Raw genomic sequence first — 22375 nt, forward strand, 5'->3', positions numbered from 1 at the left:
CCCCCGGGTGGCTGCGGGGCGCTGCGTCATTCCCCCCCCCAGCCTTGCCCCAGGACGGAGCCAGGCGTGGCAAGGTGGTGTGGGCAGGGTGAGCAGGCAGCTCTTTAGGTGATAGGGGTTGTGGCAGGAGCTGAAGGGGAGAGGGAGGTTTGCAGCGTGAGTCTGCACTGGATAAAGTCCAGGATGGTGGAAACACCCACCCAGCCCGGGGACCTTCAATTCCCCGGCACAGTGCAGGCACAGGCGGAGCGAGGGCTGGTGAAGGCAGCGCACCCAGGGAGCCCCTGCTGGGGCTGGCTCTGTTGAGGACACACACAGGGGGGTGTGCAGTATTAAAGGATTTTAAGTTCCCCAAGAAGGGGAGACTGCAGCCTCCCTCCCTGCAGCTTTTCCTTTCCTCTGTTGCAGTGAGGCTGGACAAGCTCTCGGAGGTTGCCAAGGTGAACACGGATGCCATCCGCTTGGCTCAGGAGGAGATCTGCGAGTACCGCCGCCAGCTCCAGTCCAAGACCACCGAGCTCGAAGCCCTCAAAGGGACCCAGGAGTCACTGGAGAGGCAGAGACAGGACTCAGAGGAGCGCCATCATGCAGATGTCCTGTCCTACCAGGTAATGTGGCGCAGTGGGCAGCATCCCAGACATCGTGTGGTGGGGAGGGACCAGACAGCTGCTGCGGAGGAGCAGCGCTGGTGCTTTGGCTTCAGAGATGGTGATGACCTACGGCAAATACTCAGGGTTTTGTGTAGAGCCGGCATTCCCCAGCTCCTGGTGACCAGGTACCCAGAGCCTGAGGTTGCATCCAGACTGTTGTGTCCCTCACCCAGGCCGGAGCTGTCCCATGTCTCTGCCTGGCTTTGAGCTGCCCACGATGTTGGTCACAAATGCCACTGAACCGTGCCCAGGGTTCAGGCCACATCTCGTGTCCAGAGCTGGGAATTGCAGCATGTAGGGCTACACCAGGTGGTAGCCATGGACGGAAACACTGTCCTCAGAGTGATGCCCCATCAGCTTCAGGCTGGGGTTTGGTGGCCACCAGGCGCACCCAAGTCCTAGAGACATTCCCACAGCTTGTCCCTGCTGGAGTGAGCTCTGGGAGGGGGGTGAGGGCTCAGCTGGCCACAGTGCAGCTCTCCTCTGAGATGATGCAGGGCTCCTGCCCGTGCCCCAAGGGAACTGGACACACTGAAACAGCCCCTGGACGTGTACCCTTCCCTCTGTGTCTGCAGGGGAAAGTGGCTGCGGACCCCTCTGTGAGGGCACCCTGGTGCTGGGTGAACAGTCCCTCCTCTGGAAACCAGGGGACTATTTAGGGGTTGCTCTGCATCCCCCTGCTCCTGGGGACTGCACTCCCCCTGTGTCACCAGTTGCTCTGTCTGCCCACAGGAAACCATCCAGCAGCTTGACAGTGAGCTGAGGAACACCAAGTGGGAGATGGCAGCTCAGCTCCGGGAGTACCAGGATCTGCTCAATGTCAAAATGGCTCTGGACATTGAAATTGCTGCCTATAGGTATGGGGTGGGCAAGGGGAGGGTGGGAGGGTCTCAGCCAGTCCCTAGCACTGGTGTGTCTGAGGACACTCCTCAAGGGCCCTCGCTAACACCTGAGCCCTTCTTGGTGAGAAAGAGATGATTCATGCTCCAAAACCATGGTAGGCAACGTCCAACTGGGTGACCCAGCCCTGCACATGGCTTGCAGAGGAAAGGGTGAGGAAACCTGCACAGCTCAGGGCATAGGAGTGGGAGGGTCAGCCTGCATCTGGGCAAGGAGGGAGATGGAGCTGCAGGGTATGGCTGGCAGCTCCTGGTCACGAGAGGAGGTGAGAGCTGGGTGAGAAGCCATCACTGACTGCCCTACTCTGGTCTTTTTCTGGCAGAAAGCTCTTAGAAGGGGAGGAATATCGGATCGAGTCTGGCTTTGGGATGCTCTCCTTCCCCGAGGTAGTTCCCAAGGCTCCCAGCATCACTGCCAACATCAAGGTGAAGAGTGAGGAGAAGATCAAGGTGGTAGAAAAATCTGAGAAGGAGACAGTGATTGTGGAGGAGCAGACAGAGGAAATCCAGGTGACTGAGGAGGTCACAGAGGAGGAGGAGGCGGCTGAGAAAGAGGCTGAAGAGGAGAAAGCTGAAGAGAAGGAGGAAGAAGAGGAGGAGAAACCTGAAGCAGAGGGTGAAGAGGAGGCTAAGTCTCCTGCAAAAGAGGAGGCCAAGTCCCCAGAGAAACCTGAGTCTCCCTCAAAGGAGGAGGCCAAGAGCCCGGCTGTCAAGTCCCCAGAAAAACCTGCAACCCCCTCAAAGGAAGAGGCCAAGAGCCCGGCTGTCAAATCCCCAGAAAAGCCTGCAACCCCCTCAAAAGAGGAGGCCAAGAGCCCGGCTGTCAAATCCCCAGAAAAGCCTGCAACCCCCTCAAAGGAAGAGGCCAAGAGCCCGGCGGTGAAGTCCCCAGAGAAACCTGCACCCCCCTCGAAAGAGGAGGCTAAGACCCCAGCTGTGAAGTCTCCTGAGAAAGTCAAATCTCCTGTGAAGGAGGAGGCCAAGTCTCCACAGAAGGAAGTGGCCCCGGCCAAGGAGCCCACCCCCTCGCCCCCAAAGGAGCCGAAAGCCCCTGCAAAAGAAGAGCAGCCGAAGGAGGTGAAGGCTCCTTCCAAGCCTGGAGCTGAGGAGGGCAGGAAAGAAGAAGCTCCCAAGAAAGATGTCCCAGCTAAGGTGGAGGAGAAGCCCAAAGAGAAGGCGGCTGCTGTGCCAGAGCCTCCAGCCCCACAGGTGAAGGAGACCACCAAGCCGGGCCCCAAACCTGCGGAAGAAGGAAAGGCTGAGAAGGAGGCTCCGCCAAAACCTCAGCAGGAGGTCAGCAAAGCGTCTGCGAAGGAGGCTGAGAAGCCAAAGGCTGAGGAGAAGGCGGAGGAGCCCAAGAAGGAGAAGGCGGAGGAGCCCAAGAAGGAGAAGGCGGAGGAGCCCAAGAAGGAGAAGGCGGAGGAGCCCAAGAAGGAGAAGGCGGAGGAGCCCAAAGCTAAAGCAAAACCCAAAGATGAGCCCAAAGCCAGTAAAGAGTCCCCCAAGGCCGAGGCCCCCTCCAGCAAGGAGGCCAAAGCCCCAGAGCCGGCACCCGCCGCAGGGAAGAAGTGAGCAGAGCCCTGGGTGCTGAAGAGCACTTCTGGGTGTGGGAGCTGCTCCGGTCCCCTTCCACAGCTGGACCTGGCGTGGGGACCCCTTGCCAGGCCGGGCTTTACCTTAGCAATATGTCTGTGTGAGAGACGCAGCCCCTCGCTGCCCTGCCCCGGCGGTTTGGCCGATAGCTTCCCTAGCAGAATGTGATATACGCCGAGCGCCACATTTAAACACTTGAATTATAACCGAGGAGAAGAGACCCCAGGGGAACCGACCGCCCTTCTCCAATAAGTGCATTTATTTAATGTATGTGCAATTGATGGATGAGTGCAATGCAGAGCTCTAGCTGCTTGGGAGGGGGGGTTGGCGGGGTCCTTGGGGTCCTTCCCTGGCCTGGGGGTGACGACTGGCCCTCCGAGCGGTGACCCAGGCTGCAGCTGGCTTCGGTGGGAGAGGCTGGGCACTGCAGGGATGCTCACAGACACACGGTGCACTAGGATCCTCAACCCACTGTTATTTGCTTTCTGTGCAATAACCAAATAAAGTGCTTACAGAGACACTCTGGCTCTTGCTGGCCTCCTCTCTGGGGTGGCAGGGTGTGGGAAAGGAAGAGATGATGAAGGAAGGCAGGAAAGCCTGGCCCGGGGGGGCTGGGAGCTGTCAGCCAGGGCTGGGGGGTGACATGGGGCTTCCCAGCAGCCCGGCTGCATTCCAGGGAGGAAAGCTCAGTCCTTGCCTGGAGAGAGCCCACCCCACAGCAGGCACAAAGGAACCCCTGTCCTGGTGGGCTGCCTGCGTGATCCCTGCCTGCACAGGGGCCGGAAACAGAGCCAGCAGCCCCCCCCCGGCTCTGCAAAGGATTGTAGTGGGGTTTGTTTGAGGTTTTTTTCTTCCTTTTCTTTTTAAAGCAGGGCTCCCAGGGGGCTGGTAGGGCCTCCTGGTTTAACCTGAGAGCTGCGGTACAACCCTGCACTGCAGCAGTGCGCTGACAGCAGAGGCTGTGCGGGAGCATGGGGAAGGTCTGTCAGCCTTCCTGGGGGAGAAATCACCCACGGGGGAGACATGGAGAGGCTGGTGGCCAGGAAGGATGATGACCTTGGGAGTGGGGATGGAACCCAACTCTGCCAGCCTCGCTGTGGGACAGGACCCACAGTGGGGAGCTGTGAGGTGCTGGGATTTCCCACCTCAAGCCTCAACCCCTCACACAGTGCCGTGAGGTCCTGCCTCTCATAGGACACTGCTCTGCTCCCCTCCCTGCAAGCCCAGGGAAGCAGCAAAGCCCCCCCCACCTCGTCGTTACGGGGTTTGTGCCGAGTCAGCTGGCTGACAGCCAGTGCAGGCAAGGACAGGCTGGGGCTGCAGTGCAGGCTCTGGAAAGGCGCTATTTTTAGCTATCTCATATTTTAGCCACCTCAGTTCTATGGTCCCGAGGCCCTGCGGGGGGGAGGGAAGGCAGGAGGCTGGCAGTGCCCCAGGCAAGGGGACACACCAGCAGCAAGGTGGCTGCCAGAGACAGGGGACAGGGCTTGCTGCAGCCCCCACACATCACCCCATCCCACCTCTCCGCACAGACAGGGCACGCACACGCTTTGCCTTCAGTTCAGCATTTAATCCCTTTGTCTACAAAACCTTCAAACAAAAGCCAAAACCTTGGAAAATAAACTGAAATGGTGGGATAGGGACACTCCTCCCTGAGGACAGGACAAGGCCCATCCCAGAGCGATGCCCAGGCGGTGTTCAGCGATGACTGAAGAAGCCCTGAGGGTAGTTGAACTTGAAGGGCTTCAGGCGCATGGGCCCCCTGCAAGAGGAGAAGAGGGAGAGGCTGACCCACGGGGGTCAGGAAGCCCACAGCACCCACAGAAAAGGCCTCATCCTGGGGTACTGCCCAGCTGTGAGGGGCAGATCCCCACAGGCAGCTAAAGGAAAGGCTTCAAGGCTGGCACCAGGTCAGGCAAGGCCGTGCTCCAGGGGACAGAAGTGCCACCGCGGTCCCTGCCAGCACCCTCAGCCCTCACCTAGGTCATCACTGCGCCAGGGTGCTGGGCTCTCACCTGACCAGACGCAGACACATCTTCTCCTGGGGAAACTCCTTGGGTCCCTCCACGCTGGTGTCATGGGGCTCCGTCTCCAGGTAGACATCCAGCACCATGCACAGGCGCTGCAGCTGGTTGGTGAGGAGCTGGTAGCCTGGTTTTGGCCCCCATAGCTCCTTGTAGTTCACATTGACCTCACTCTCCATGGCCTGACAGAGGCAGAAGGATCAGTAATGGCGCAAGCTTGGGTCTCTGCTCTGCCCTCCCAGGACCCACAGTTGCATCCAGTAGGTCTCACGGGCCTGCCCTGAGCTGCCTGGCCACCAGCCCACCCCAACGGCTCACTTATTATGGACACAGAACTGCTGGGAACACCCCCCAAAAGCCAGAAGTTCTCCACCCTCCTCTCCCACCACTCCAGCTTACCCGAATGTTGTCATCGTTGCTGCTGGTTCGCTCTCCTTTCCAGTTCAGGCACAGGCTGAAGACAGGAGGCAGCGTGGAGTAACCGGGGTTCAGGACTACAGCTGCCTGGAGCTTGGCTGAGCAGGGCAGGGAAGAAGTGTCACCCACAGCCCACAGGGCCTCCAACTGGAGGAGTTTCCCACAAAGACCCCCAGAAGCTGCCCTGGGGGTGTCTGGTGTGGGAATTGGCAACTGTCAGGGGAAGGAAACATGCCTACCTGTTCCTCTTTCTATCAGGGCCATGTAGTAGAGGTGAGTGTCTTCAGCCAAGCCAGCCTCTATCACATCTTTAGTGTAGGGCAGCTCCTGCAAAGAGACAGGAGGAGTGAGCAGCTGCTGGCGCCGTGCGGGAGCTGGAAGAGATACAGCCTCACACTTGGCGCCTACCGCGTAATCTTCATAGGGAATGGCAGTCCACTTCACCAGGCGTGAGACGATCTTGGTAGGGAAGAGATGCTGGCACTCGCTGGAGACTGGCACAACGCCGTGCTCTGAAACCGAGGACAAGGCCACCTGAGCAGGGGAGGGCTGGGGACAGAGTTCTGTCACTGTCCTGGGGTGGGGATACTCCAAAACCAGGACCTGGGGACATCATTATCCTTCCGACACCTTCATCAGGTGTCCAGAGCCAAGCAGTGGAGGCCTCGGCTGCGATCCCACTGGAGCTCGCACAGGCCTGGCAGCACACGCCTGGCCTGCTCGACATGCGTGGCTGTGTGGTTCACCTCCCACCATGGCCTCAATCGATTGCCAGCACAGGGAAGGCCAGTCCCAAAGGAATGCTGGGCATCGAGAGGGCACAGTCTTCCTCTCCCACCCAAAACAGGGCAGCCCTCACAGCCCCGCTACCACTGAGAGGGAACAACTGGGAATGCCGAGGGTGGCACTGCAGATCTGTAGCACCATTGAAGGTGACATCAGTCAGCTCTCCTCTGCAGAAGGACCCTGCTACTGCATTCCCCGTCCCCAGACATGAGGTGGGGAGCCAGGCACTCACCGAGCGATGCAAACTGCTTGTGGAGAGCCAGGCGGGACTGAAGCCTTGTCCGCAGCAGCTTCACAGTCAGCTCCATGTGGCTGGCGCTCAGCGAGTTGTCCGCAGTGACCGTGTGCTGTGGGAAGGAGGGGCTGTCATCATCACACCAGCCTGCGGGCCCCCACAGTCCAGGATCCACCCCACCCAGCCATGGGGGCAGGCACACACTCGAGTCACTGCTCAGTGCCTGTAATGGGGCTTAGACTATCACACGCTGGAGATAAAATACGCTGGCATGGCCCTGCTGTGCAGATTCATCCCAAGTGAGCCCGTCCCAGCCAAGGGTGCACCATGGTTTGGGAGCAACTGGTGCTACCAGGAGTTCTGGGGTATGGGGGGACGGGATAGAACACGACAACTGTCCCCAAAGCCTCCCCAAACCCCAGCTCGAAGTTCTGATGGAGAGGGGAGGGGGTGTGACATACCTGAGGCTGATCCTTGGGGAAATGCAAGCCTCCCAGCTTCTGCACCCACACGTAGGGGTGTCCCAGCTCTGTCACGTAGTCACTCAAGGTCAAGATGCTGTGGGGACAATGAGGAAGGGTTACGCCACCCCAGAGCATTCCCCTTGCCCCGTCCGCCCACCGCCCGACCTGTGAGACAGCCGGAGGGAGCAGGTGCTTCTTTCGCCTGCACCCCAAGCCATGCCCGGTGAGCCCACCCGATCCCAACTGGCAGGACACCAGCTTCCCAGCCAACGAGCCCTCCATGACAAGCTGGAGAGGGACAGGCCAGGCCAGGAGCAGAGCACTCATCACACCAACCACCTGGGCAAAGCTGCCCCAGCTGTGTGGGGCAGCGCCCCACTCACCCCACTTTATCGAACTGGAACTGGTTGGCTGGGTTGGGTGTTTTCCTCCCGTGGTCTCCTGGATAGAGGCAGTTGAGGAGGGAGTCTGGGGAGAGCAGGTCACTGGCAGGAGGAGGAAAGAGATTAATCAGCAGCAGCCTGGGCTCCACATCTCTCTGGGGCAGCCACTAACAGGTTCCAAGCCCAGAGAAGGGGATTACAAGTGCCATGAGATGCATTTAAAGACCAGAATGGCTTTCTCCTCATTCCACTCTGAGAGGAGATCTGTCTCTCCCTGGCTGTGAAGAAGATAGGTATCACAGGGCACCAGCTCCTTGGTTTCCCAGGAAGCTGCTCACTCCAGTGCACCAACTCCAAAACCTGCTGACGTGTGTGGAGAAAATATCACCAGCATAGGCAGGGCACAGCCTAATGGCTGTTTGCCACCTAACAAGTTTAAGCAGAGGAATTCTGCTTAACGAAATAAAACTCTTCATGTCTGACTGTACTCACAAGCCCGACCAAGCATAAAGGGCTGTAGGATTTGGGGTGTGGCTCAAGCCACAGCCTCACTGGTTTGGGGCAATACAGCCAAGGGCAGCTGCGAGGGAGGGAGCACCCTGCATGGAAACCCTGCAGAGAGATGCTAGCTCCTGTCACAGAGGGGTCTGGGTACCTAGAGGGAAAAAAGAGAACCCCAAGAGGATTGGGAGACCTCATATGGGACAGGTTGGGAGGCAGCATTTGCTTCCAGGTAAGCCCAGACCCACATCTCCCGCCTCCCTCTTCCTCAGGCACCTCCTCCTGGCCCGGGGAGAGCCACCGGAGAGCTGGCAGCTCATCAGAGCTCCCTGGGCAGGCTCCCACAGCTGCCATTTCAGCTATTCCTCACACAAATCAGGCTCTAGCAGTCTCTGGGGAGCCCAGGGAGAGGCAGGCGCATCTCCAGTGCTCAAGACAAGGTGACCTGCAGAGCAAGCAGGTGAAGGGAGCTGCCAGGCACAGGCTGCAGGAGGGAGGAAAGCAGTTTGGCTGCAAGAGGGTGATTGAATGTGACAAGCAGATGTTCTCCCCCAGCTCCTGACAGGTCTGGCACTGCTCCCCTAAGAGGTTCCCAACCTCCCTGTCCCTGTCTTGTCATGACAGAGAGAGAGGAGAAGGATGCTGCCTGGGCTGCAGCTGCCTGGCAGGGCTCCTGGCAAGGCCCTGGAGCTAAGGGGAAGGATATCGCAGGGCAGAGGATGCACAAGGTGAAAGCCCTCCCCAGAGACAGAGATGGAGCTGTGCTCTTTGGGGTCTTCTTTACCCATCAAAGGACAAGCCAAGACAGCACCTTGAAACTGCAGCTCTACACAAAGGCCCTTAAGATGACCCAGGTAAGGCAAAGTAAGGGACTAAGGTTAAAACCTCACCTGCCGGGAGTGGGCAACTGGGCATGGAGTACCCCTGGCCCACTGGGTGCAGGAGCTACAGCTCAGCAGAGGGACACTGCCACCACATGCTGCTCTTGGCACTACATTGCTCTGCCAAAGGGTCACTCTGAACAGAGCATGACAGGACACCAGGGCAGGGCATTCGTGGCAAGTGGAGGGGTCGCTGCCTGATGAGCTCCAGGCTCAGTGTCCCCAGGGCTCTCCTTACCCAGCACTGATGGCAGTTGTCATCTCAACAGCAGTGGTCACCTTGGCTTTCACCGTCATGACGTTGAGGTTCATCAGGTAGTAGAAGGTCAGGTGAAGCACGTTCTCATCTGTGCCAACAGAGAAGAGTTAACATTGCTGTCTGCTCTAGCTTGGACCACTCTGCAGAGGGTCAGCAAACAGGGCAGAGAGGCAATGCGGGCAGTAAATGGCAACCCACGCACTGTAACCTCTAATGCCATCCCATCAGCATTTACCAGGCTGTATCTGTCAGGCCCAAGACCCCACCACAAAAAGATAAAAGCTCTCAACTAGATGGAGGAAGCTTCAGAGCAAGGTCACCCCACCCACTCGAGCGAGAGGAGCTCCAGGAGACAGAGCTACTAAACCACCTTGTTCAGTCTCCTCCGGAAGGCCATGCTCATCCCTGCCGGAGCAGCTGGGCTGAGGGCAGGCAAGCCTCTCAGCACCCTGAGCTCTCCCCGAGAATCCCAAGCTGCTGCTGGGTTGCTCCCCAACCTGCTGTCACACACTCCTGTGCACTCTCTGCCAAGGGCCACCAGTACCCACTTACCTTTGCACTTCAGGTCAACAGTGACGGACAAGGGGTGCCGCTTGAGCATCTCCTTGCGCTTGTCATCCAGCTGCACGCCCAGGGTGGGCCTGCGCCGCTTCTGGGAAGGGCGAAACAGAGCTGTCAGATCCTTCTCCTCCCACTCCTCGGCAACACACAGCCCCCACCCTCTTCTCCCACTGCTCTCTCCTTCTAGTTTAGTTCCCCAGTCCCTCAGTTCAGTGCCCATGGAGTAGCATGGCAGAGAGAGGGGAGCAGGAAACCCTTGCCCTGCTGCAGGGCAAGGACAAAGCTGCTCCGGTTCCTATCGTTCCTTCAGCTCCCAAGAGTGTCCCCCACCCCTGTGGGACCGGACCAAGGACCTGCTGGCCCCAAAAACTTCCCCACCACGAGGGGCAGAAGCTGAGGCCCTTCCCTTTACAGCCCAATACACCAGGCATTGCTGCTGTGTGGTGGGGAGTGGTGGCACAGACCTCCCGTGGGCTTCCATGCTGGGGACAGGCAGCACCTATAGCTTCTCCCCAGCATCCAGAAGGTACAACCTGTAGGACCTAAACACCACCCCGAGGGAGCGCTGAACCACCCCTGGTGCAGAGCTCAGCTCAGTGCTTTTGGCAGACAGCAGGGGACTGACATGCATCCCTTCCCGCTGGACGCCAGGCTCCAGCCAGCCTCCCCAGCCTGAGGCTATTTATACAAAGTGGAACAGCTCCAGCCGGAGACCTGCGAGGCAGCTAGGTAGGATGCGAGCGGGGTAGATTTGTACCCTGGCTCTCCTGCATTCGGGACGGAAACTGGAAATGGCACCTCCCTCCTCCCAAGAAACAGCTGGATTTAACAAAAGTGCACTTCCACACACACTCACAGCACGGAGGGACCAGTTCCCAGTCCCAGTCAGGCCCTGCTCCCCCAACACCTCCCAGTTAGCAGGCACAGATTGGTTTGCTCACATGATATGGTCCTGGGAAAAGACCCAGAAGGGGACAATGCTATCCCTTACCGTGGTTTGTTCCTCCTCTGCATCAGAATCACTTTCATCATCTGCACAAAGAGAGGGGTGTAAGCGGGGACTGCCTGGGGCTCAGCAGTTTTCCCACAAGGAGCAGGACTACCAGCCCTTTCTCCAAGACCTCAGCTCCCCCAGACATCACCATCCCCCCAAAAACAGGGCCCTAGCAGGATGCAGACACACAGGAACATGTCCCCAGTACCAGGGGTCACTCCAACAGATGAGGGGCTGTGAACATCTCTCAGGAAGGAGCTGTGGATAGAGGGGATCAGCTGCCAGGGTCTTCAGCCAGCAGCACAGACACCAGACACTGTACCATTTCAGCACCCACTCACTTCTCCACCCAACCCCTCTGCCTGCACAGGGCATCAGGCAGCCTGCCTGCAGCAACACCACCCCAACTCACCCTGCGAGTCCTCAGGCGGCTTGTACAGGGCTTTGGCTTCCTCTACACTCCCTTCAATGGCCACCACAAGCTTCTTATCTAGAGAAGAGACATGAAAACTAACCTATGAACCCTACTTCTGTATGGGAAAGGCAGTTAGAAGCATTCCTGCCCCAGAAAGCTCCTGCTTCATGGCTGCACAAGGCAGAGCCCTGTGGCAGAGGAAGCTCGAATGAAAGCTCAGTGGGAAGTGGCAGTTGTCCACAGGGCTCCATGGGGCCACCTAAGGGCTGGATCTCCTGGGTAGGATGAGGTCAGAGGAGGGAAAATGCTGAGTTTTGAGGGACTGTCCCTGGAAACTGCAAAGGCCAAATCTTTATCAAGAGCCAAGAGGGGTTAGGGTCTGGCTGGCACATGCAGGGAGCGAGGAGTTGGGTCATCAGGGCTGCAGGTACTCATTACCAGGGACCTGGTGTGGCCAAATGCCACAGTGTTGTCCTTCCACGCTCCTCTGCCACTTGCCCCACTCCCAGAGCAGTGTGAGAGCAGGTGGGGTTGCAGCTCTCACACTATGCTACAGTCCTCTCCACAGAGGAGATGCGGACAGCCCAGGGGGATCATGAGCCCTGCTGGGAAATCCCTCCCAACTCAGGGAGGCTTCAGAAAGCCCCTCAAAATGCAAAGCTGCCTAAAGGGATGAATGCTTTCAAGTGTGCTGCAGGGAGGGACCTCTGCAAGGGCAGGCAGAGGTACTGTCTGCTCTGGAGTCACCACCACCCATGAGTGGCACAACGTAGCACCTACCCCACGAGGTGACAGCTCTTGGGAGGCCACGTCAGCACTGAGCCAGCTCGCAGGCTGCAGGGACGTCCCCACTAACCTTGAGAAGGGGGGGCAGAGGTGGGAAGCAAGCTTCCCAAGCAGTTCTTCCAGCAAGGGAGCTGAGCAAACAAGGTTTCAAATGCTGCTGCCTCATTGTGTGGGCCCTGAGGCCACCCTGCTGCTCTGGGCTCAGCAGAATCCAGCAGCAGAGCAGATGGGACGAAAAGGACCTCCCAAAGTGTCCCCAAAGCAGTGCTTTGGGTGAAATCTGGCCCGTGGGGGGAGCACTGCCCCGAGCCTCAGCTGATGACAGCTCCTTGCAGTGTCGCTGAGGACTGCACTCCCCCCTCGGTGCTCACCACAGGCCTGCCCATAGGCACTGGCTTGAACGAAGAGAACGTAGAGAGGTGGCGGGAGGTGGCGGGCCGTCTCGTACTGTTTGTGCGCCTGGTCAAAAGGCATGAAGAGATACTCCTGGACAGGCAGGGAGGCCTGGGGAAACAAGAGGACTAAGCTTCATCACTGGGAACAGAACAGCTCGCCATCCTCACCCCCTCCTTCATCCCAAGCTGGTAAGTGGGAGACTGGAAACCAGCACAGCAGCCGTGGTGCAGGGTTAAACACAGCCATGAGCACAGCGAGCCTCCAGGGGAGGGCTGGCAGCTCTCCTTTGCTGGAAAACTTGTGGATCTGAAGATAACCCAGTTCCTTCTCCTATTCTTCCCTCCCAAGGCAATTACAAGGGGCTGGAACCGTGTGTCGCACTCTAGGGAAAGGCACATTTAATGACTCCTCCATCCGCAGTTCTGTGGGAATTGCTGCATAAACAAGGAGACTCCAGAGAAGTCTCAGCATGGGGCAGATCTACCCCTCATCCACCCTGACTGGGAGTGAAACATCTCCAAAGCAGAATCAGCCCAGGGGCCGCACCTCTCTAACACAGCCCTCAGAGCATGACCTCAGCTGGGCTCCAAAGGCCTTTTCCCCTTCCTGCAGAGCTCAAGTACCTGCATGATGCTGTTGAGTCGAGGCTGGAGGCTGCTCAGATACTCCTTTTTCACCTCGATCTCCTTCAGGATCTTCTCCTTGCTGGTCAGGCACTCCTTGTACTTCTCTGCCAGCCTAGGGGTAAGAATTCAGTTACCGCCACAGCTACAAAGCCTGCCGGGGCCCACCTGGGGCTCCAACTCTCCCGACCTGGCAAAAGTCACTGCAGGAACCAGAAGAGCTCAGAGACAGTTACAAACAAAGAGCTCTTAACACCAAGGGCAACTGGAGGCAGAAAGGAACCGATTAGAGCTGGAAAACAAACAGGGAGAGAAAGCGGAAGCTCAGCCTCGTGCTGTGCTCAGAGAAGGGACAGCAACTGGATCTTCCTGCAGATCCGCTCCCATGCCAGCCTCTGCTGCCAGAAACCACACTGACAGAGCACTGCTGACCACACCAAGCTCCTGAAGAGGTTTTTCCACTTCGTATCACCCGAGTCACTTCACATCACATTAGCTCCATAGTTAAACCATGAAAGTCGAGGTTTAATGAGCTAGCAAGTGCTTCTCTGTAACTGGGTAGGAAGCCCAGGAAAATGCAAGCTCGCCACGACACTCTGAGCCCTGGACAGGCTCATGTTTAGGGAGAACACACTAAATCTCCTTATTGCTGTTGATTGCAACCTCTTGCCCAGCAGGAGCAGGGAAGCTGGGTATGGAGGTGTGCTGCCCAGGACAAGCCACCACCATGGCAGGGGGAGCAGCGGTTTAGGGAGCTCATGCACTCTCCTCTCAGGACCCTGCTGCCCACCAGACAAGAGCACCCACAGTGCAGAGAAACCCCCTCTGAGGGGGAACAACAGCCCTGACATTGCAGGACTGAAACACTTCTGCTTCCAAGCAAAACTATTTGTGTTGGGTCAACGCCCCACAACAGGCTCCTACACAAAGCAGTTTTGAAGTCCAGCTTTCAGACACCTTTACTGAGCTCCCCAAGCTAGTGAGAGCAGCACAGATCCCTGTAATGTCATTCAAGAGGCACCTTTTGGAACAGAGTCCAAGACAAATCCAGTACTCCACAACATGACAGTTATGGATGTATGCTAACAACCCCACCAGCATCAGAAAGTGCCCAAAGCACTACCGGCATCTGCTCTTGAGGCAGCTGAAGAGGCTATTTCCCACCACAACAGTGGTGAGAAGGGAACAGCAGTGTTCCCTAGATACCATGGGGCAAGGACTGGGAATTGCAAGGCTTCTCAGCATTCAACGTGCAACCGCAGGACAGGGTCAGCTCAGCTCAGCTCATCTTTGGCCTCTACGCAGTTTGCAATGAACAATCATTTTTAAAGGAGAATCCTCAAGAGATCTCCAGGTTGAACACTCCCCCGCAAGCGTGTGCCGCAGGCAGAGCTGTCCGGAAGATCTCAGCTGTAGCGAGAACACGGTGCCTTCCACCAGGCAGAAGAAGCTGGGTTTGACGTGAAGGGTCTGGGAGAGACGAAGCATGAGGCGGCAGAGCCACATAGCACCCACCCGCAGCAGCTCTCGCTAGTCTGCTCTGCTGAGCTGCTCTGCTCATGCAGGCAGGCTCAGACTGATCTTTCCGGAAGGCTGGTCTCGGCTGCTGCCTGGCTGAAAAAGCTGCTGGCTATTATCAAAACACAGGAACGTTGCATCATGTTTGCTTTTTGCATGGGGCAAGAGTCAACAGAGCAGCTGAGCCACCTGGCCTGCCTGCATCAGCTGAGGGACCTCGGGGGTTAGAGCCTGCATTGAGGAGGCGGCTGCCAGCACCAGGACAACAGTGCCTGTCGCAGCTCAGCCAAGACCAGCGCTGCGCAGGCAGCTCCCCACTGTGGCGAGCGTTAGGAGCACAGCCAGGCAGGAACAGCAGCAGCACTGGGCTGTGCCAAAAAGTCAGGCTGGCTTAATTTTGTTCCTTGCACCACAGCGTGGCAGACAAAACAGGGATCGCTTCGCCCTGTGTGGCGTGTCTTGCAGAAACGGATTCTGGATGGAAGCACATAACCACCTATCCTTCAGTATCACCCCTATGGCAGGCAGCATCCCTGTTTCCTGCTGCAAGAATCTCCAAGTAGACGCTGGGGAAACATCAAGCCATAAAATTCATTTTCTTCCCTTGTACCCAACAGCCAGTGCTGATGTTCACTGCCTCAGTGACAGAATACGTGGGCTTACCAGAAGAGCCAAGATGCCTTTGGTGTCATCACCCAGAGCACAAGGCATGGTCCCAGCCGGGCAGCCCCTCTTGCACAGTGGCTGCGGCTGGCTTGGGGCTTCTCTCACACTGGTTTGGAGGTTGTTCTGCTGCTCCCCAGGATCCCTCAGGGCTCTCTTACATCAGGCAAGTGAAAGAAAACTTCCTGATCTACGAAACAAGGATCATACCAAGCCCAGCTCTACACAAAAGGTGATCCTCCACGCCAAGGGCTCAGTTACACAATAAATCTGTCACTTGTTCTACACTGATTATTTCAAGAGGGTGTTAAAAACCTTTATCACCCATGTTTGCTTCACCCAGTAGCTGTGCAGCTAACTCCCGGGGTCTGCCAAGAGCCCTGCAGCTTAGCGTGTGCCACGTGCTCAGCGCCGGACAGGCTGACACTGAACTGAGATGCCGGTGACCCACCTCTTGCGCTGCTCCAGCTCCCAGTCCAGGCGGGCCAGGGTCTGCTGGTGGGGCTCAGACAGGGTGATGGCAGGCCGGCTGATTTCAGGGGGGGCCTCTTTGTAAAACTCCTCCAGGCTCACCAGTTCAATCTCCTCATGTTTTGACCTGCAAGGAGAGATGGATCAGATTGGGGAAGAGCAGGAAACGCTGCAGCATGGCCAAACTCAACCGTGTCTCACAGGAGAGCAGTCAATGCCAACAGCACCCTGTGCCCCAGCTTCACTCTGCTACGTGAGCCACCACAGTATCAGCGAGCTGAACCACAGCAGAGGAGAGAAGGGTCTGACAAGTGCCCCCTCTTCACAGAGGCGCCTTCCCCACATGGTTAACCAAAGCGCCGTTTGAGGCATCAGTCTAAATACAGCCCTCCTGGCAGCAGCTCAGAGCACTGCCTATGCAACAGGCATGATGGAAGGCTTGCCTTTTGGAAGAAAACTCCTGATATATGGAGACCAGAGTCTCCTTGAAGAGACCAGCATAGCCATGTCTTTGACATTTATCTGTTTTTCTCCTCCATTGTCCCTCAATCACAACAGATACCTTCTTCCCTACATGAGCCTTCTCCCCTGTGACCCAGCACAAGAACTCTGGGACACTCGGTCTCTCTTGTGTGGTGGCATCTGGAGCACCTGCTCTCCCCCACAGCAGGGTCAGGCAATGCAACAAGAGATCCCAAACGTTCGAGGCCTCCACCCTGTCTCAGACACACTGTCACTCCCCGTCCTCCCCAGCCAAACTCACTTGAACTCCAGGCATTTGGTGATCTCTTTCTGCAGGTGCATCACCTCATAGAGCAAGTTCTGGAGCTGCAGGTGATATGCGTCAACCTTCTGCTTTGCCTGAAACACAGACATAGCCAGAGCAGGGGATGAAGCTCTGTTACCTTCCTCCCAGCAAACACACCCTGCAAGAGTCACCAACGCTTCCCCCTCACCATACCAACTAGGGACAGTGGGTTTTAGGGTATGTAACAATTATTTTTGTGAAAAAAAGACATTTTCAAGGACTGGAAAACCAAACAATTGTTGACATCAAACTGATTCTGCTCCCTTCCAGCACGTTTCAGGGACAAGGCACAGAACAGAGCAGACCTGCTGGGGCACACAGATCGAGTCCCCTCCCATCCCTATGCCTCAGTCTCATCCGCAGCACGATGAAAATAGTGTTGGTCATGAACTGTGAAAAGCTCTCCGAGAACTCTGGGTAAGGAGCTTCAGGGCCAATCATATACACATTTCTCAGGCCTGCAGCATGCCAGGACTCCCAAGACAGAGCTTTCTGACTCCCCGTTATACTTGAGACAGAAGCAGATACTGTTCCTTCGTTATTCATTATAATTACAGCTTCTGCTGCACCACAGTAGAGTCTCCTGATAAACCTCTAATTCAACAACCACAACCTAGCTGGTGTTTAATTACTCCCATGCGTGTGCACATGCATCCATACACAGACCAGGCAGAAATGGCACTATCTCTGATCCCACTAAATCTCAACCTGTATTCATCACACCCCAGCCTGCTCTGTACCTCATGGGTTTGATCTCTCCCTTTCTTCAGCCGAATATGAGCCAGCCGGTTGAGCTTCTTTAGGGTCATGAAGTGCACACAGCTCTGAATCCGCCGCTCGTCTATCTCCGAAGCCTGAGTGGCAGGACAGAGGCGTTTGAAGCAGAAGACAACAACTAGCACCACAAAGCCCCTTTTGCTGCAGGGACTTCCTGGAAGTCCTGTCACAAAGGGGGCTCCATGCTTCGCCAAGGAGCCACAGTTAACATCACCAGGGCTTCCAAGGGAGCCTCCCGCTGCCAGACTCACAGATCACCCACTGGAAATAAACAGGGGGGTTCCAGGCTCACTCTAGTGATTTTTCTCAGCAGTAGGAACAGGGGCGTTTGAGCCTGAAGTGCCCACCCTGCCGTGCAGAGGACAGCATGGGTGGTCGCAGCACAAGCCTTCCCCAGCCACGTCGAGGCTGCCGGGCCTCCACCAGACAGCGAGGGCCTGGTCACCCCCACTGCAGTCAGGAGGGGCTTGGTTCCTTCCCCAGGAGCCCCTGACCCATCAGTGTGACGCATCAGGATCCCAGACATGCTTTAGAAGAACGTGGTCTGCATACCGTCTGCTCAGGCAAGACCAATGCCTCAGCTAAATCATATTTTCCTTTATTTAAGGGAGGCTGTTCCATTTTCCTGACTCTCCCCAGAAGACCGTGCAGCTTCTGCTCCCATTCCTCTTAGATTAAGGGAAAATATCAAAGAACAGAACACATTAAATCAAGCACCAAGGCTTCTCCTTACATTGTCCTTGATGCCTCTGCTCTTCAGCTCCTGGATTTCTGCCATCAGTCTCTGAAGCTCCTGGCAAGTCTCTCTGTAGAGTTCGTAGTCTTTGATAGGGTCACGGAGATCCACCTCACACTCCTCGCTGTAGTACCTAACATCCTGCAAAGACAGAAAGCACCTTCTACGGCTCGTTCCTCCCACCTTCTCTGGAAAGGGCGCTGGGAAACAAACTGCTGGGTCTTGGTTCCTGGCTCTGTCCATTAATCCCATGCCCGAGTAGATTTTACAGACGGGAGATGACTCACTTAACAATTCCGGATGCAAATACCATCACACATTAAAACGCCTGGGAAGTTCAGGCAGCCTCTCATATAGTTATAGTAAATTTAAACGGGTATCTGTCCTGCACCAGGTATAGCCGAATTACTACAGAGGATAAACCAGGGAAAGTAACTACTACTTCAACCCCAGTCTCCACTTTGGCTGAACCCAGGTTATCCTGCTGCTCGCGGGAGTGTTTTAAGGCAACCTGCAAACCCCCAAGGGACCTTTCAGCCTTGTTCTCACTCTTCCTATGTCTCCAGAGGAACGTTTGACTCCTTAAGCGCTGTGTTTCCTGAAGGAGATGGAAACAGGTTCAGAAATTCAGAGCGGGAGTTTCAGAGGCATTGGAAGCTGGCTCGGCTCTAGGGGAATGGTCTCAGAACTTCCCGAAGGGGAGATTAAGGCCAGCAAAAGAGTAGGTGTGAGAACAGCCCTTTGTAAGGCAGGATACAAGCACCCTGCCACTGCATGCTGGCTCTGCCTGTGCATGTGGGCAGCCAGGTGCCCTACCTGGTCAGCATCAGCCTTGCCCCGCTTGCCCTCCTGCGGGCCCCCATCTGTGCGGATCACTTTGGGTTTCCTCTTCTTGCTGGAGTCCGACGACATGGTGCTGCTGCCAGTCAACGGGGGACAAGAGGCAAAGCCACTGTCCATGGGGGGCCAAAGCCACCTGGGATCAGGGCTATCCTGGCCTCCCTTCAGCCACCCTCCCTTGAACTCTGCAGTTCTCCCAGCCCAGCGAGCCCCCCCACCTTCTCCCCACCAGCCTCCCCCATCCCAGCTCTCACCCCCACCATAGACGCCCAGCACACCGGGCCCAGCAGCTTCTACTCCTCCAGAGCCCCCCCCAGATGCCCAGCACACCAGGCCGGGGGCCTATACTCCTCCAGAGCCCCCCACAGACCCCCAGCACACTGGGCCGGGGGCCTATACTGCTCCAAAGTCCCCCCAGACCCCCAGCACATGGGGCCGGGGGCCTCTACTCCTCCAGAGCCCTCCCAGACCCCCAGCACATGGGGCCGGGGGCCTCTACTCCTCCAGAGCCCCCCCAGACTCCCAAGCCCGGGGACACCGTCCCCCCCCAGACTCCCAAGCCCAGGGACATGGTTTCCCCCCCGCCGTCTCGGCCCGGTTCCCCCCGGACCGGCGGCGCCCGCCTCTCCCCGTACCGCTCGCCTCAGCGCTGCCCGGAAATGAGGCCGGCGAAGCAAACGAGCGCGGGGCAGAGCGGCAGCGGCTGAAGGCGCCCCCTAGCGGACGCTCCCGCCGGAGGACCGCGAGCAACGGGCGGCGGTAGGCGTGGTTTTCGGCAAAGGGGCGTGGTCAGCGCCCCCATTGACAAGCCCTGCTGGAGTGGGTGTAGGGGGGGTGTCCCCCCACACGCGTGGGCTTGGGGGGGGTCCTGGGGCAGAAGGGCACCCGCAGGCATGGTGGGGTCCTGGTTGGGGGGGCCCCAGTGGCACTGAGGGTATCCATGGACTTGGGGGGGGTGAGGGGGGCCATGGTCTGGGTCCCCAATAGCACTGGGGGCACACTGGGGCTTTGGGGGGGACCTCGGTGTATCGGGGCACCCATGGGTGGGAGTCTTTTGGTGCAGGGTGGCCCCCCCTTGGTGCAGGGGGCACCCATGCCATCCTGGGTGAGACCTGGTTGGGGGCCGAGCACCCCCAGGCCCCTCCCCCCCTCCCCCCCCCCAAGAGGGCCAGGCTTTGGCATATTAAATATTTAATTGGCAGGAAAGGCACCCACTGGGCCCATCAGGAATAATTAAGACCCCCCCCCTCATCTCTGCAGTCTGCCCAGCCCCCCCAGGCAGTGCTGTCCCCTGCCGCACATGGGGACCCACTGCACGGTGGGGGGCTCCCACCCTTCCCCTCCCCGCTCTCATCCCCCACAAGGCACCCCAAAATGGGGTGGGGGGGGGGGAAGGAGAGCTAGGAGCTGTCGGGGAGCAGAGACCCCCAGCCCTTCCCCAGCAGGGCCAGGGCGCAGCCGGGGAGCGTAGGCAGGGAGCGTGCCCCTCTGGGTGCAGGCAGATGCCTGGTGCAGACCCCCGCTCACTGCAGGGGTGAGATCTTCAGGGGAATCATTATCCGTGACTCCATGGTCCGGATCAGCGGGACTGGAAAAGGAAGCAAGAACGAGGTGAGGGCAGGGGGTCCCCGCCGTGGGCAGGGGGTCCCCAGTGCGGGCAGGGGGTCCCCAGTGCGGGCAGGGGGTCCCCACTCACCTGTGTAGTACACATTCTCATCCCAGCCCCTCTTCCTCCAGGCCGCGTTCCTCGTCTCTTCCCGGGACTGCAGGTCCTTGTAGGCTGCGGGGAAGGGACAGAGCTGGCACCCAGGCCCCCCACACACACATACAGCCCCCACGGCGGTGTTACCCAGGGGGTGACAGGGAGCCCGCTTACCCCAGAGGTGGTGCACGACATACAGCTCCCCGATCTGGGAGAAGAACCCGCCGACTGCCTCCTGGTTCTCCTGCCGGTACTTAATGGCCCGAGCCCTGGCGCACAGCAGGAGAAACATGGAGGGGGGAGTTGCCCAAGGGCCCCCCCTGCTCCAGGGGGACCTTTTCCTACCTTGGCTCCCTCCATGCTGGGAAAACAGTCACTTACCAGTTGTTGCCCCATTCGATCATGGTCCCTGGCTGAAAACAGAGGAGAAAAAAAAAAAATACAGAGTAAGGAGCCAGATCCCATCTGCCCCCCTGCTTGGGGTCTTCTCACTGGTGAGGGAGGAATTTGGGGGACTGCCCCCCAAAACACCAGGCAGGACCACCGCCCCACGGGTATATTGATCCAAAGGCCACCCCAAGGTGCGGGCTGGCCCCCTGCAGCCGCTCACCTTCAACTTGTAGGTCCTGAGCTCATAGATGTTGGGTCCCTGGCGGGGCAGGGGCTCGTTCCAGAAGCTGAACTCCAGGAGCAGCTGATTCCTGCGGGACAGCAGCATCCGGCTCCTCTCCTTGCGGAAATCCAGGTACTCCTGGGGACAGCCCCAGCCGGGGGTTTCGGGGTGGGGGCGAGCGTGACCCGGGCCCGGGGGGTCAGGCAGAGGCGAGGGGCAGAGCTCGGGCAGCTCGCCCTGATCCCAGCGGTACCTTATTCTGTTTGAGCTTGTTCATGCAGTCCATGAGGGCCGGGTACCCGCCTGAGAAGCGCCAGAGGTGCACTGGAAGGACAGCGTGGGGCTGGGGAAGGGGGACAGCACCCCAAAAGCCCACCTGGCAGCTCACACCCCTCTCCCCCTGTGTGACAGCCAGCCCCTGGCACAATCAGGGGCCTTCACCTTCGCTCTCAGCCCCTCCGGCAGCAGAGGTGCTGGGAGCGACTGCCAGCCTGCCCTCACCTGCCTGGTCCTGCTCGCCATACCACGTGTTCCAGTTCCCCACCAAGTCGCAGGGGTAGTCGGCATCCGAGTGGAGCTTGGGCAGCACCTCCTCTCTGTGGGGGCACAGGGAGGGTAGCTGAGGGGGGAGCAGCCACCCCAAAATGCTCCCGATCCCCCCATCTGCCCACCCAGCCCAGTACAAGGGGTCTGGGCACGGAAGGTCTGCCCTAATGGGACCTGGAGCGGCCCTGCAGGGTGCACCCATTTCACAGGGAGGAAAACTGAGGCAAGAAGCAGGGGCACAGACCCACCCAGGGTCTTGAGAAGCTCTGCACAAGCCCTCCCACCCCCCTCAGTCCACAGCAGCACCCCAAGACCCTGCCGGGATCCCAGGCAGCCCCCCCAAACACGCGGCGGGGCTCACGTCAGGCTGTTGTAGGCATCCAGGCACTCCGGCTTCACATTGTGAACTGCGGGGAGAAGAGAGAGGGGCTGCTGGGGTGGGAGCCGAGGCTCTGGGGTGGGAGCAGGACCCAAGGGAGAGCAACTGGGGTGGGGGGAGTGTCCCCACAGGTGAGGGTGGCCCAGCACGGCAGGGTGCACCCCCTCTGCGTTCATCCCCAGCCCCTTTCCTCCCAGCGGGGCCACTCACACTGAATTTTGTAGAGGTTACTGGTCTCCTTCTTGGAGAGGAGGTTGGAATGGGCGTCCTTGCGGGGATCCACCTTGTGCACGAAGAGGGAGCGGAACCAGCTGCCTTCAGCGTCCCTTGAGTAACCCCTGCGAGACAGCGGGTCAGCACCGTGGGCCGGGGGGGCAAGCACCCACTGACACCCCCTCGCTGGAGGAAACGTGACCGGCTGGAGGGCCAAAAGGGCTGGTGGAACCGACAACCCC

At 58.3% G+C, this 22375-nt stretch overlaps 3 protein-coding genes across 3 annotated transcripts in view; 1 reads left to right on the top strand and 2 right to left on the bottom strand.

The window, feature by feature from the left end:
* NEFH (neurofilament, heavy polypeptide) overlaps nucleotides 1-3121 on the top strand; it is a 4236-nt gene extending 1115 nt beyond the window's left edge. Inside the window, exons 2-4 of the mRNA XM_010563321.1 lie at nucleotides 221-608; nucleotides 1383-1507; nucleotides 1873-3121. Of these exons, the coding sequence (XP_010561623.1) occupies nucleotides 221-608; nucleotides 1383-1507; nucleotides 1873-3121 (1762 nt within the window). The remainder of the gene's footprint in view (nucleotides 1-220; nucleotides 609-1382; nucleotides 1508-1872) is intronic.
* Nucleotides 3122-4695: 1574 nt separating this feature from the next.
* Nucleotides 4696-19532, bottom strand: THOC5 (THO complex 5). Its single transcript, XM_010563322.1, has 20 exons — nucleotides 19311-19532; nucleotides 18657-18756; nucleotides 17838-17981; nucleotides 17068-17181; nucleotides 16283-16380; nucleotides 15500-15646; nucleotides 12868-12982; nucleotides 12220-12352; nucleotides 11060-11137; nucleotides 10645-10685; nucleotides 9645-9744; nucleotides 9072-9180; nucleotides 7452-7553; nucleotides 7066-7162; nucleotides 6602-6716; nucleotides 5992-6095; nucleotides 5823-5910; nucleotides 5566-5681; nucleotides 5158-5348; nucleotides 4696-4904 (listed from the first exon to the last, which is right to left on the bottom strand). The coding sequence occupies exons 2-20, from the start codon at nucleotides 18750-18752 to the stop codon at nucleotides 4841-4843; spliced, it is 2052 nt and encodes a 683-aa protein (XP_010561624.1). The 5' UTR covers nucleotides 18753-18756; nucleotides 19311-19532; the 3' UTR covers nucleotides 4696-4840.
* NIPSNAP1 (nipsnap homolog 1 (C. elegans)) overlaps nucleotides 10135-22375 on the bottom strand; it is a 15761-nt gene continuing 3520 nt past the window's right edge. The window contains exons 4-14 of the mRNA XM_010563375.1: nucleotides 22131-22258; nucleotides 21903-21948; nucleotides 21497-21591; nucleotides 21249-21319; nucleotides 20993-21133; nucleotides 20764-20795; nucleotides 20557-20651; nucleotides 20377-20460; nucleotides 20198-20268; nucleotides 14840-14843; nucleotides 10135-10152 (exon numbers count right to left, since the gene is read on the bottom strand). Coding sequence (XP_010561677.1) covers nucleotides 20204-20268; nucleotides 20377-20460; nucleotides 20557-20651; nucleotides 20764-20795; nucleotides 20993-21133; nucleotides 21249-21319; nucleotides 21497-21591; nucleotides 21903-21948; nucleotides 22131-22258 — 757 coding nt within the window. The 3' untranslated portion in view covers nucleotides 10135-10152; nucleotides 14840-14843; nucleotides 20198-20203. The remainder of the gene's footprint in view (nucleotides 10153-14839; nucleotides 14844-20197; nucleotides 20269-20376; nucleotides 20461-20556; nucleotides 20652-20763; nucleotides 20796-20992; nucleotides 21134-21248; nucleotides 21320-21496; nucleotides 21592-21902; nucleotides 21949-22130; nucleotides 22259-22375) is intronic.

This window comes from Haliaeetus leucocephalus, unplaced genomic scaffold, assembly GCF_000737465.1.
Source record: "Haliaeetus leucocephalus isolate CR32 unplaced genomic scaffold, Haliaeetus_leucocephalus-4.0 Scaffold165, whole genome shotgun sequence".
NCBI lineage: Eukaryota > Metazoa > Chordata > Aves > Accipitriformes > Accipitridae > Haliaeetus > Haliaeetus leucocephalus.

What these genes read in the sequence shown, in the direction of transcription:
- THOC5 (XM_010563322.1), bottom strand. Translation starts at nt 18,752, where the DNA reads ATGTCGTCGGACTCCAGCAAGAAGAGGAAACCCAAAGTGATCCGCACA. An exon ending in ACAACTGCCATCAGTGCTGG is followed by an intron (nt 7,554 to 9,071) that starts GTAAGGAGAGCC and finishes TCCTCCTGCCAG; the next exon opens with TGACCTGCTCTCCCCAGACT. An exon ending in CCTGATAGAAAGAGGAACAG is followed by an intron (nt 5,682 to 5,822) that starts GTAGGCATGTTT and finishes TGCCCTGCTCAG; the next exon opens with CCAAGCTCCAGGCAGCTGTA.